This window comes from Haliotis cracherodii, unplaced genomic scaffold, assembly GCF_022045235.1.
Source record: "Haliotis cracherodii isolate W230 unplaced genomic scaffold, xgHalCrac1.p SCAF_8, whole genome shotgun sequence".
Taxonomy (NCBI): Eukaryota; Metazoa; Mollusca; class Gastropoda; order Lepetellida; family Haliotidae; genus Haliotis; species Haliotis cracherodii.
Window position 1 is genome coordinate 31,438,676 of NW_027266341.1, and position 13,765 is coordinate 31,452,440.

Sequence of the window (13,765 nt, forward strand, 5' to 3'; positions counted from 1 at the left end):
CCGTATCATGCAGGAAGGTTGTTAACAACACATAAGGAAGTTGGAATTTTGGGACAACGGATTGCGTCATACTGGAAATAACCGCCTACAATCTACTGATCATTTAACACAAGCCGTGAAGCCTGACGCAACACAAGCCCACGTAGTTTAGCAACAGGGAAAGATAAAACAAATTAAGAGGTGTGATCACCGGGTTTTCCTTGTCAGAGGGCCAATTGTACTGACAGTACTTGAACTATTAACTCCCTGTTGATCAAGTACAGTGACTGAACATAGCCTCACTAACTGAAGCGGACAAAAGTTTTCTGACTGACGATGATGTACCGAGTTCAAGTTCAATCCTTGGCAGTGATCCTGTTTGTGTTCATGATAGGTAAGACTTGGTTTAGGAGTGTCTGAGTGAGTGAGTTTGGTTTTACGCCGCTTTTGACAATATTCCCTATGGGGAGGGGGGGGGGGGGGGGGGGGGGGGGCGCAAGGTGTGTGTGTGACTGTGTCGCGACGTTAGTAAATATTTCATTATCTATCCCGCGGGATTTCCTTATATTGCTGTAGCGGAAGACCACACCTGTTTTTCTTCGTTAGACACGGATTCGCGTTGAAGATAAAAGATTTTCGTGAAATTGTTCTGTAATCAAATTAAGTTGATTAAAGTTAAGGCCACCTGAAAAGGAAGTTTCATTCACAGTTCGGTAATTCGCTGCCAAAACAAACGAGACTTTTTTGACATGTTTACGAAATATTTTGCCAAGCCATGAAATATATTTTACGTGCGCTTGACTGAGTAGTGACCATTTCACCGACGATAATATATTCCGAACACAGCTATGTCATACGAATGATATTAATCGAGTATAAACATACCAAACATAACAGATTGTGATATCACAATCTTGAGATTAACAACATTAACTACCGCTTCCGTTGTGTAGTGGATAGAGCGTCTGCTTGAGAGCGGAAGGTCGGCTATTCGATCCCTTGACCGTCCCAGCCATCTAGGAGTCATCTCGCCAACCCTGACATATGTGTGTGTGTGTGCGTGTGTGTAGGACCCGCTGTAGTGCAGCAGCCCGTGTGAAACTGGTTGCACAGTTGCACAGGTTGGGTCTAACATATACATATGCAACAACAGCACAACTCTTCCTGTAGTGAGTGAGTTTTGTTTGACGCCGCGTTTAGAAATATTCCAGCAATATCACGGCGGGGGACACCATAAAACTATTCTTGTAAATCACACAGACAGATGTGTCAAATGTGTCAAGCCCGACCAGGAAGTATCCAACACTTCAGACTTCTAGTCATTAAAACCCTCAGGTGAGTCAGTGGGATCTCCACCGACAACACAAATCAGTTGTGTAATCACTGGGGACGTTTTTCTCAGTCCAGTCCGTTGACGAGTATGATATAAAATCTTACTCCACACAAAAAAGTCCTGAGTTCTAAACTGAAACATTTCTACAAACAATACCCTTAACTCAATGTATATCACATTTCGAACATTGCGTCATTTTTTGTTTCTCCGTAAGGGGTTTAGGCTTCCGGCAGGAAAGTTGTCTACGTCATTAAATCACGTGACTTTATTGAGGAAACTGTTAGGCATTTGAAAAGTTTCGAGACGCACAATAGAAAATGCGTTTGGCAGGGAGCCAAATAGTTATACGCGCAGAAAAGCAATATTCACCTTTTAATCATTGATATTTAACAAAGGCACCCGAGTCACAACATTACTTTCCTTTAGCGGTTTGTATACAAAGCAGGTTGTGTACGCACAAAGTCATACACACCGGGTTTTGCTTGTGCGAGAGACAGCTAGATTGACGATACGCTGAACGGGTGACACCTGTCTGTTGAGGTTGTGGTTGAACATGTCGCCTGTCCGACTGAAGCCGCAAAGATTGTTACCTATGAAGGTGTTTCACCACCTTCATGATGCATCCTTGGCTGTGGTCCTGCTTGTGCTGATGATAGGTAAGATCCCATGATCAGATTGGTTGAGTGAGTATACTGTTACGCCGCTTTTAGCAATATTCCAAAAATATCACGGCGGGGGACACAAGAAATGGGTTTTAAACATTGTGCCCTTGAGAGGAATCGAACCCTGGTCTTCGACTTGACGATCGAACGCTTTAACCATACGCCGCTTTTATCAATAGTCCAGCAATATCACGGCGGAGGACACAAAAAATGTTTTTTTAACATTGTGCTCATGAGACATTCTAGTCCATGCCCGCACATTCCAGTCAATGCCCGTACATTCCAGTCCGTTCCCGTACATTCCAGTCCATGCCCGTACATTCCAGTCCATGCCCTCACATTCTAGTCCACGCCCGCACATTCCAGGCCATGCCCGTACATTCTAGTCCATGCCAGTACATTCCAGTCCATGCCCGTACATTCCAGTCCATGCCCGTACATTCTAGTCCATGCCCGCACATTCCAGTCCATGCCCGCACATTCCAGTCCGTTCTCGTACATTCCAGTCCATGCCCGTACATTCCAGTCCATGCCCGCACATTCCAGTCCATGCCCGCACATTCCAGTCCATACCCGTACATTCCAGTCCATGCCCGTACATTCCAGTCCATGCCCACACATTCTAGTCCATGTCTGCACATTCCAGTCCATGCCCGTACATTCTAGTCCATGCCATTACATTCCAGTCCATGCCCGTACATTCTAGTCTATGCCCATACATTCCAGTCCATGCACGTACATTCTAGTCCATGCCCGTACATTCCAGTTCATGCCCGTACATTCCAGTCCATGACAGTACATTCCAGTCCATGCCCGTACATTCAAGTCCATGTCCGTACATTCCAGTCCATGTTCGTACATTCCAGTCCATGCCCGTACATTTCAGTCCATGCCCGTACATTCCAGTCCATGCCCGTACATTCCAGTCCATGCCCGTACATGCCAGGTCATGCCCGTACTTTCAAGGCCATGCCCGTACATTCCAGTCCATGCCCGTACATTCCAGTCCATGCCCGTACATTCTAGTCCATGCTAGTACATTCCAGTCCATGCCAGTACATTCCAGGCCATGCCCGTACTTTCCAGGCCATGCCCGTACATTCAAGTCCATGCCCGCACATTCCTGTCCATGCCCGTACATTCCAGTCCATGCCCGTACATTCCAGTCCATGCCCGAACATTCCAGTCCATGCCCGTACATTCCAGTCCATGCCCGTACATTCCAGTCCATGCCCGAACATTCCAGTCCATGCCCGTACATTCCAGTCCATGCCTGTACATTCCAGTCCATGCCCGTATTATGCCCAATTATCGAGTGATTTATTCAAATATCATTATATCTAACGTCAATGTCAGAGAATATCGAGTCTCGATTATCCGACAAAACACATTTCGTAGAAGGCAAAATAGCGGTGAAAATTATGAAGTGAATGGATCAAAGAAAATCGGCGTTGACACCAGGTGTTTGCGAAAAGGGTAAGCACGTTCTACCGAGTACTGAGATTCTGGTGGTTATGAATAAAGAACAAACGTTCAGGAAAAATGCCAAAACGTCTGATGTTACATTGTGAGTTGTGAATATTATAATCAATTCCCAGCTTCTTTCCCAGTGGTAATTCTTTGTCGTAGTAGGTCAGTCACAACAGCTCTTCATTTGAGAACTTGTCTCGATCCGTTTGCAATTTGTTGCTTTCAACCGTTTAATACACCGTTCGTTCGTTCGTTCGTTCGTTGTTCGTCCATGCTTTTGCTCGTTGTTCGTTCGTTCTTTCGTTCACAGCACCAGTTGTCAATAATGAGTTCCAAGAAATTTCACGGACAAAAGCATATTCAGTAAAACGATAAAACATTCACTCTCCAGACATAAGGGGAACGGGTGGCCCAGTCTTCAAAGGCGCCGCGAACCGCTTTGCAGAGTTGCGTCCCTTGGGGGCGCCAGAAACCTATGATTGTTGACTCGAATCCCGGTTCGCCCGATTGTGTTTCTAGGTTTGTCAGCACCATACTCGTGCTCTCATGATATTCCCCGAAATGGTAAACGTCTGAGACCTACATCACTTCGGGATTTCCTCCCACATAAAGCTGACACGCCGCGATATAACTTGAATACTGTTTAAAGCGGCGTTAAACCAACTCACTCCAGACATAAAGGGAGATAACTCATGAGAAGGAAGGGTGCTGAAAAAACACAGGATAGTCAAAGCTCGATGCTCAATAACGCTGAATGGGTCACTACGGGTACGGGAAACTACAGATATATACGCCGCGATATAACTTGAATACTGTTAAAAAGCGGCGTTAAACCAACTCACTCACTCCAGACATAAAGGGAGATAACTCATGAGAAGGAAGGGTGAATGCTGGGTAATGCTGTGCATAGAATATTGGAGTACTGAACGTACGTCACTGTGTAGGCTCGTTTTTTTTCATATATCTCGCTGGAATGCAACAGTATGACAGTTCCGATCCAGAAACTGAAGAACATCTTCCATGTTCAGACTTCAGAGTCAAGAAACTGGTTACGCGCACTGCGCAATGCGGAATGGGCTCATCCTAGGTTACTGTCCTTTATTCTAGTTTTGGCTAAGGTACATTTATCTATAAAAAAACGTAACTGAAGTACAAATCTGTACCAACGATCCCTTCAGCCTCAATGACCCCAACTTGTTAAATTTCAAGTTGATACTGTAGACCAACTTCATACAAATGGTCTATGCATCACGTATTATAACGTCTACATTTTGTCCACAGAATCCACATCAGCGGACAAGAAGCACTGTGATGGTGGATGCAAGATTTCAGCTGGAGGTTTGACATGCCAAACATGCAAACACGGTTGCTATGGAAACCGTTGTTCTCAAAGGTGTCGCCATTGTGACAGTGCCGGGTGTGACAGACAGACGGGAAGATGTTACCGATGTCGCTCTGGCCACTATGGCGCAGAGTGTCACCGACGGTGCCCCCCGTGTCCTGCAATCAACAAAGGAGATGCACACTGCGACAGACACACAGGGGCCTGCATTAAAACATGTTCGAGGAGACATTTCGGAACCCTTTGTAATAAAAGATGTCCATCAATGTGCAAACATTCCATGTGTCGCAAACAAAATGGCCATTGCTATCTGGGTTGTAAGGCTGGCTGGAAAGGACTCTACTGCAACGAGACGTGTACTAGCAAATGTGTCCGCGGTGTCTGTCACAACGATGGAGTATGTAAACATGGCTGCATCTCTGGGTTCTATGGACAGCTCTGTGACAGGAAGTGTCCCCCCGGGCTCAGCTCTGGGTGTGACAGGCTGACTGGCTGCAGTCCCTCCTGCAGGCGCGGGCTGTGCTACCCTAATGACGATAATGGGCAGGGAGGATCTAACTGCAATGAGAGCTGCTCTGTTCTATGCTTGAATGGTTTCTGCTGCAGTAACGGAACGTGCAGGGACGGATGTGAGTAGTTTTTTTTAATAGCTATTGTTATTGTTATTAATTTTATTGTTGTTACTGTTGTTGTTATTCTTGTTGTTACTGCTATTATTATTATTATTATTATTATTCAGTAGAAGGTACTACCTACTTGCACATTATTATTGACATTATTATTATTATTATTATTATTCAGTCATTTAATGTTGAGCTCTTTCCTTACAAAACAGTAGCGGGAACTGACCATATTATGATCAGTTTAGATGAGTGTACATAGAGGTGACAGTCTACGTGGTCCAGAGGATAGCCTCTCTGCCAGGAGGGCTGAAGGTCTGTGGTTCGATCCCCGGCCACGCCATATAAAATGAAGTTACAAGTTGATACCTGTTGTTACCCTGCCTTGCCCTCGGTAATAAAGGCATAAAACAAGGACTGGTAGGACTCTGAGTCAGTAGGCGGATGGCCCACAATTCGCTGTGCGTCCTTTATGCGTGTCATAAACCTTACATCGCGGGTTCGAATCCTCCAGCATCAAGCTGAAATATTGTGGGGTAACATCAGACTCACTCACTCACTCACTCATACGTTGCTCTTCAGGTGATGATGTGAGCACAGCAGGCGGTGATGAAGATGACAAACACAAGTAAGAATGCTTATTGATGGATCCGACGTTTCTTATTTTGAGATGATACAGATCAAAATACCTTATTGCGTACATGACAATAATTAATATATATATACAATGTATACCAATATGTGTCAATTTGAGGTCAGCATTATGTTATCAATAGTAGACACTAAAATATGTACCTGTAAAGTTTAAATTGAACAAGTAAACTATCTGATGACAACAGTCTCCCCAAACTGTGTGCAAGTAGTTAGCAGAGATGTATTCTTTTCCTAGTCATTAAAGAATTCACACTTAAATAGAATATGAAGTTCATCTTCTCTTTGTTACGTACAGAAAAGACAGTCTTAAATGATTTTGTATTGAGTCTTATGAAGCGTATATTTCTTACCTTATATTTCTGTTAAACCTTGTCTAAACCTAACCAGAGTAATTCTAGTCTATTAAGTGATATGTAATTATATGTATGTATCAAACAGTGTAGAAAAAAACATCATTTGTTCTTGTAATTATTTACTCTGATTGCCAAAACTTTGGTTTTTATTGAGAATAGTCTGTAGAAATATTGCAGAAACGGGGACTTTGCAATTTGCCACCTATAGAGGTACACATTATCGTTGGTGGCTGGGCTGTGCTGGGTGGGTGAGTGAGTGAGTGAGTGAGTGAGTGAGTGAGTGATCATGAGTGAGAATGGTTTTACGCCACTAACAGCAATATTCCAGTAATATGACATCGGAGGTACTCATATGGGGAATCGAACCCCGGCCTTCGACATGACGAGCGAACGCTTTGACCATAAGGCTACCCTACCATCCAATAAATCTATGAAATGTCAATGTATCTCCTACATTATAAAGTTCACTTCTACAGAACGAAAACCGATTTTCTAATTTAGACGCAATCTACGCATCGTTGGCGCTGGGATTGCTGCGATTACCATCATCATCATAGGATTGATCACTGCACGCTGCATTCACACACACTACCGAATGGTTAACCTGAAAAGGTAGGTAATTCCCAACACTCCACAAATGTTTAGAAGTGATGTTAAGTGTTTAGCGTAATCTAGTGGTTACGACGTGGTATGCAAAACCACACATATATCCCCCACATGACAGGAATATGGTACAACCCACCCCACGTTTGGAAATGTCCAAACTATAACATTTTGTACATCTTGGGAATCGAATCTTAGAATCGTAGTACGCTTTATCTATGAGAATTCCCCACTTCAATTTGCTTGTAAGAGTATGAGAATATATATGCATGAGATGTGCGCCTTCAAAAATAAAGTCGTATGTAAAATGTTTTACTTTGAGATACAGTTTAATATTTCCATTTTCTTGTAGAAAGAAACAGCATTACAAAATAGCGTATATGGAGCTTAGAAGTCCGGTGTATTTGGGTGCGGTCTCAAGGGAAGTTAAACTGAAGCATTGAAATGAAATTCGAAATCAAGATCATCTGTTGGAATTAAGCATGCTCCTAAGACCCGAAACTTTCAAGATGTCAACGTCTTTAGCTTGGATCCGAAACTTCAACCATCCACAGCTTCTATATCTAGGATCCGAAACATCAAACAACCATAACTTCTATCCGAACTGTCAAGGGTGGCATGGAATGTTTCGACGTATCCATGACATGGAGGATCTTTAAACATTGGGGTTTCATAGACTGTATCTAATTGTTTTAACCTGATGTCAGTGTGCCTGTTGAATATGGCAAAATACCTGGAGAATGTGCCCTGAAGTGAGCTAATTATAGAAAATACGTTGACATCCAATATACTTAATGAAAAGGAAGCCATCCCGCTATCGTCTGTGTGCGTGCGTGTGTGTGTGTGTGTGTGCGGGCGTGCGTGTCTGTGTGCGTGTGTGTGTGTGCGTGCGTGCGTGCGTGCGTGCGTGTGTGTGTGTGTGCGTGTGTTTATGTGTGTGTGCGTTTGCCTGTTTGCGTGTTTGCGTTCGTGCGTGCGTGTGTGTGTGTGGACTCCAAGAAGGGACATTGTCGCAGTGTCGCCATTTTTAGAAACCAAAAGATGTATCATTCAGACAGACAGACAGATTTATTCAGTAATCAGGCCTCCAGCCCACAATACATATTGACATAATGTAGATCATACATGCTTATATACTATGGCGATATGTTAAGACAAATAGTTTTAGAATACGTTAGAACAGTGATGAGTTATTCATAACTTTAGAAAGGAATAGTCCAATGTGTTTGAAAGTTCTTGTGGAGTTTGTTGACATAAGGTTTAAAACTGTTGAAATGTGGTAAAGTTGATTTCACTTTCAGCAAAGCATTCTCTTCTTGCAGCTCGGTATCTGTCACAGATTGACAATACATGATACTCATCCTCAATTAGAGTTAAACCTTTGGAGTGGCAATACACGCACACACGTTCTTCATATGGGATTTTAGAATGTCTTCCAGTTTCAACTGCAAGTCATCTTTTATAATAAGCAGATATTTCACATGATAATAAGTATTTTTCTACATTAAGGAGAGATTTGTACTGTGAGTACTATTTGCATTTAGATGAGAGCTCTATGGAGAGATGCCAGTTTTGAGAAAGACAGTCATACATCCTCTGTTTAAATTTCATCATCAGTAATTTGCTATCACAGCATTCCTGATTTATCCAAATAATACCAAATCCATGTTGAAACAGGATATTCCTGATGTGTGATGCCCATGTGGTTTTACCAGAGTCATCAAGTGACTTGAGCATACAATAGGACTGATATGGTAATCTTTGAGGCTCCATATGGATCACTCTGCACCAGTAACTCACTGCTCTGGACATATAATGATATTGAAGCGGCGGCACTCTCCCACACTCTCCTAGAGCCATGTTGTTATTACTATATTTATTAAGTTTCAAATATCTTTTTTTCAAAATCTGTGATGAACATGCTCAATAGTTAATTCCCCATACTTCAGATCCATAGCATAAAATGGGAGTTACCATTGAATCAAAAAGATTTAAAACTTCTCCAACAGGAATATATCCAAACTTTTGTTGAAATTGTTGAAGTGAGAATAAAGCTTTAGTGGCCTGAGCGGCTAGACATATCTGTGTTTTACTCCATGAAAGTTTCGTTGTGAAGAGAGTTCCCAGATATTTATAACAACTCACTGTTTCTATTTGTTCACCTTTAAAATACCATTTCTCACATTTTCTCAGTGGGCCACCATTCCTAAACACCATAATTTTAGTCTTATTGAGATTTATCTTCATTCCTGTTGAATTGCAAAATTCTTCTAGTACATTAATTTTCTGTTGAAGTTGATTTGTTGAGTCTGAAACAGCTGACACATCATCTGCATACATCAATGCAAATATATCTTGAACATCACTAGTTATAAAAATTCCTCTTCCACTCCAATTTTAAGTTGGTTAATAAAAAATCACGAAGATTTGAGGACTCATTATACAGCCTTGACGGGTACCAGTGCTGCATTTGAAATAATCAGACAAACCAGAATCTGTCCTAACACAAGCAGAAAGTTTGGTGTACATAGATGTAATTAAATTTAAGAAGTTTTCTCTGAGCCCTACATCATGAAGATTTTGAGAAAGAACGTCATGATTTATAGTCAAACGCTTTACTAAAATCCATGAAGCTGCAGTAAAATCTCCCCCCTTTCTTCAAAAGATATTTTGTTATTGCTTGCGAAGTGAAAATATGGTCCGCTGTTGAATATGTAGATCATGTATCATTCAAAGCGCGACAACCCGACAATTGGTCATAATGTGTTGTTGCATTGTCGAGCTTTGGTTAATATAGTCAATGTTGCTCCCTTTTTTGTCAGGGCGACAGTGTCCCTAATAGGATTCCATATGTGTCAATTCTTGAGAGTCCCATGCATTACTGAGTCATGTGGCAGTTCGAGCATCCACTACAGCCACACAGCTTTTTGTTTGTTTGTTTGTTGTTTAACGCCGTACTCAGCAATATTCCAGCTATATGTCGGCGGTCTGTAAATAATCGTGTCGTGACCAGCCTGTTACGGCAAGCATGGGTTGTTGAAGACCTATTCTAAGCCGGATCTTCACGGGTCGCTACACAGCTGATGAGGTTGGAAAGTTAAAAGATGGACTGCTATGGTTTCTTCCATATGTTGCTGGCCCAGTTTGTGAAGAAACATAAATTATTCCTTTATTATTCCTTTATTAATATATCTTCGATATTTTCTTGACTACTTTTTTTTGGTAATTGACTCAGTATATATTATTGATATATGCTACTAAGCTAATGACGATACTCGGGGACTTCAGTCCACCAGAACAAATATCGACCCAGTTCAAGAAAATATAGGACGTCAACGCCAGAGGATACTCAGTCTGGATTATCCGCAGAAACAGGGCCTAAAAGGTATTAGATATCTGTGTGGTTGAAAATATCGAAGAGACTTCGAGCGATGACTTCGTCATAATGAGGTATGAGGTCTGCTCGGATCGGTAAAGTCAGAACACGATAATTTGGCCAAGACGATTCACGTTAGGTTTCAGGTTTATATCGTATAACTGGAATACTGTTAAACTCAACCCACTCACCCCTTGTGTAAGATACGTCACGTCCATACAAGCGTGAGGCTCGAAGATCGAATAGGTCTCAAGGAACCTGATAATTGTAGGAAGCGCAGAATGGGGGTCGATAAGAAAGATTCACCTGGCCGTGATTGGATGTCATCTTGCCCTGAATGTGTGGATGCTCATGCTATCAACCCGTGGCTTACATTGTTCATACTCGACTAGTCCTTCTTTCAGCGTACTTCAGAATAGTAATGTAGTGACCTAGATGGGATTCTGGGAAAGTGATTGAGTGAGTGAGTGAGTGAGTAAGTATGATTTCGCGCTGATTGTAGTAATATTCCAGATATACGAGCGGGGAATACATGTGGGGAATCGACCTCGGGTCTTCGGCGTGGCAGGCGAACCCTTTAACCACTTGGCTGCCTTACCACCCCTATTCCGAGAAAGAATATGGGACCAAGCAACATATGCTTGTCAAGAGAGGCGATTTCATACATCGGTCAGACTCGGTGATTTAGTTGATTGCGGGACAATTTATCCCCAAATCATGGATCGATGTTCGCAATATCGATCACTGTATTGCAAGGTCAAAATTCGATTATTTACAGACCGCCGTCATATAGCTGCAATATTGCTGATAGCAGCATCAAACAACAAACAAACAGTAAGAGACTGAGTGACTGGATACTGAGTTTTAGCCATTAATAAAAAAATAACGAACAAATTTTCTGAGCTTTATACTAATGTATTTCACAAAATGAACCTTTCGTCTTCGGAGTCCGACGCCGTCAGTGATGGCAATTATTGGATTGGTTATTTTCGGCCTGATGCTCCTTGTCGGACTTTTTTGTGTGTTTTTGTGTTTGAAGATTTGGCCCCTCGATGTTCGAGACTGGTCGAGACGCCAGAGGCACCCCGGATCATAACTCACTCAGTGAATTAAGTTTAACGTCGATCTGAAAGCACATTACCATAGCGCTAGCTTGTCCGTGTAGAGTATGAAGAATGCGTGATGCAGGTCGTATACTGATATCCCTCACCTGCAGGATTTACCAGATATCCATCTCACCTGCAGGATTTACCAGATATCCAGAACACCTGTAGGATTTACCCTGATATTGAGCTGACCTGTAGGACTTACCCCGATATCCAGAACACCAGTAGGATTTACCCTGATATTGAGCTCACCTGTAGGACTTACCCCGGTATCCAGAACACCTGTAGGATTTACCCTGATATTGAGCTCACCTGTAGGACTTACCCCGGTATCCAAAACACCAGTAGGATTTACCCTGATATTGAGCTCACCTGTAGGACTTACCCCGGTATCCAGAACACCAGTAGGATTTATCCTGATATTGAGCTCACCTGTAGAACTTACCCCGATATCCAGAACACCAGTAGGATTTACCCTGATATTGAGCTCACCTGTAGGACTTACCCCGATATCCAGAACACCAGTAGGATTTACCCTGATATTGAGCTCACCTGTAGGATTTACCCTGATATTGAGCTCACCTGTAGGACTTACCCCGATATCCAGAACACCGGTAGGATTTACCCTGATATTGAGCTCACCTGTAGAACTTACCCCGATATCCAGAACACCAGTAGGATTTACCCTGATATTGAGCTCACCAGTAGGATTTACCCTGATATTTAGCTCACCTGTAGGACTTACCCCGATATCCAGAACACCGGTAGGATTTACCCTGATATTGAGCTCACCTGTAGGATTTACCCTGATATTGAGCTCACCTGTAGGATTTACCCTGATATTGAGCTCACCTGTAGGACTTACCCAGGTATCCAGAACACCAGTAGGATTTACCCTGATATTGGGCTTACCTGCAGGACTTACCCCGATATCCAGAACACCAGTAGGATTTACCCTGATATTGAGCTCACCTGTAGGACTTACCCCGGTATCCAGAACACCAGTAGGATTTACCCTGATATTGAGCTCACCTGTAGGATTTACCCTGATATTGAGCTCACCTGTAGGACTTACCCCGATATCCAGAACACCAGTAGGATTTACCCTGATATTGAGCTCTCCAGTAGGATTTACCCTGATATTGAGCTCACCTGTAGGACTTACCCCGATATCCAGAACACCGGTAGGATTTACCCTGATATTGAGCTCACCTGTAGGATTTACCCTGATATTGAGCTCATCTGTAGAACTTACCCCGATATCCAGAACACCTGTAGGATTTACCCTGATATTGAGCTCACCTGTAGGACTTACCCCGATATCCAGAACACCGGTAGGATTTACCCTGATATTGAGCTCACCTGTAGGATTTACCCTGATATTGAGCTCATCTGTAGAACTTACCCCGATATCCAGAACACCAGTAGGATTTGCCAGATAACCAGAACACCTACATAATTTACCCTAACACCACGACACAGATTCAGGAAATGAATGATATATCTTGTTGAATTTGAAGATGCAATAAATCTGTTCTTTATTTTTCACCATGTGTTTGGTATATTTTCCAAAGTGAGTGAGTGAGTATGGTTAAACGCCGCTTTTAGCAATATATGCAAGCAATATCACGGCGGGGGAGTCCAGAAATGGGCTTCACACATTGTACCCATGTCGGGAATCGAACCCGGGTCTTCGGCGTGACGTGCAAACGCTTTAACCACTAGGCTACCCGACCGCCCCTATTTTCCAAACGGACCTCGGCAGTAGTGTATTGAGTTTCGGGGGGACACTAGTGTCGGTAGAAATAACAAAGTCACACTACAAGACAAAGTCCGAAGCAGCACAACATGTGAGGCCCCTTTCTGGTGTTCCCCGCCGTGACACTGCTTGCACATTCAAAAAGAGGCGTAAAATCCTACTTACTCCACCGCGACGTGTAACACGCTGATAGCTGTACACATGTTCGGAGTCAGTACATTGTGTCTCAGTTGGGTAGTCATGTTAAACTGCGGTATGGCATTTCAGTGGGCTAGCACTACAAAAACCAAAATTAGTCCAGATTATAGACATAGATCTAGTGTGTTGGAAACTGTGCATGTGTATTCAGACGGTGTGAACAATGTCTGTGGTGCTCACACAGTAACTCGCTATCACGCTATGAAACGCAGTCGCACATTAACGTCACGCTGACCTGGGCAGTGTACTTATTGATTGTATCGGGATTATCTACCCTTGGATCAAATAACTACCACCAGGGGCACTCATA

General features: G+C 42.9%; 1 protein-coding gene across 2 annotated transcripts; it reads left to right on the forward strand.

Moving 5' to 3' along the window:
• The first annotated feature begins 205 nt into the window (after positions 1-205).
• Positions 206-7,851, forward strand: LOC139450339 (multiple epidermal growth factor-like domains protein 10). Of its 2 annotated transcripts, none has more exons than XM_071232019.1 (5): positions 206-373; positions 4,726-5,415; positions 5,989-6,034; positions 6,915-7,025; positions 7,369-7,851. In XM_071232019.1, exons 1-5 carry the CDS (start codon positions 316-318, stop codon positions 7,457-7,459), a joined length of 996 nt encoding a protein of 331 aa, XP_071088120.1. In that variant the 5' UTR covers positions 206-315; the 3' UTR covers positions 7,460-7,851. The 2 variants fall into 2 exon arrangements, with proteins under 2 accessions (XP_071088120.1, XP_071088119.1); XM_071232018.1 differs by lacking the exon at positions 206-373 and adding an exon at positions 1,805-1,968.
• Positions 7,852-13,765: the final 5,914 nt, after the last annotated feature.

Excerpts from the sequence above, each read along its gene's own strand:
- LOC139450339 (XM_071232018.1), top strand. The coding sequence starts at position 1,866 with ATGTCGCCTGTCCGACTGAAGCCGCAAAGATTGTTACCTATGAAGGTG. Across the intron at positions 5,416-5,988 it reads CGGAACGTGCAGGGACGGAT|GTGATGATGTGAGCACAGCA; the intron begins GTGAGTAGTTTT and ends GTTGCTCTTCAG. Across the intron at positions 6,035-6,914 it reads GATGAAGATGACAAACACAA|ACGCAATCTACGCATCGTTG; the intron begins GTAAGAATGCTT and ends TTTCTAATTTAG.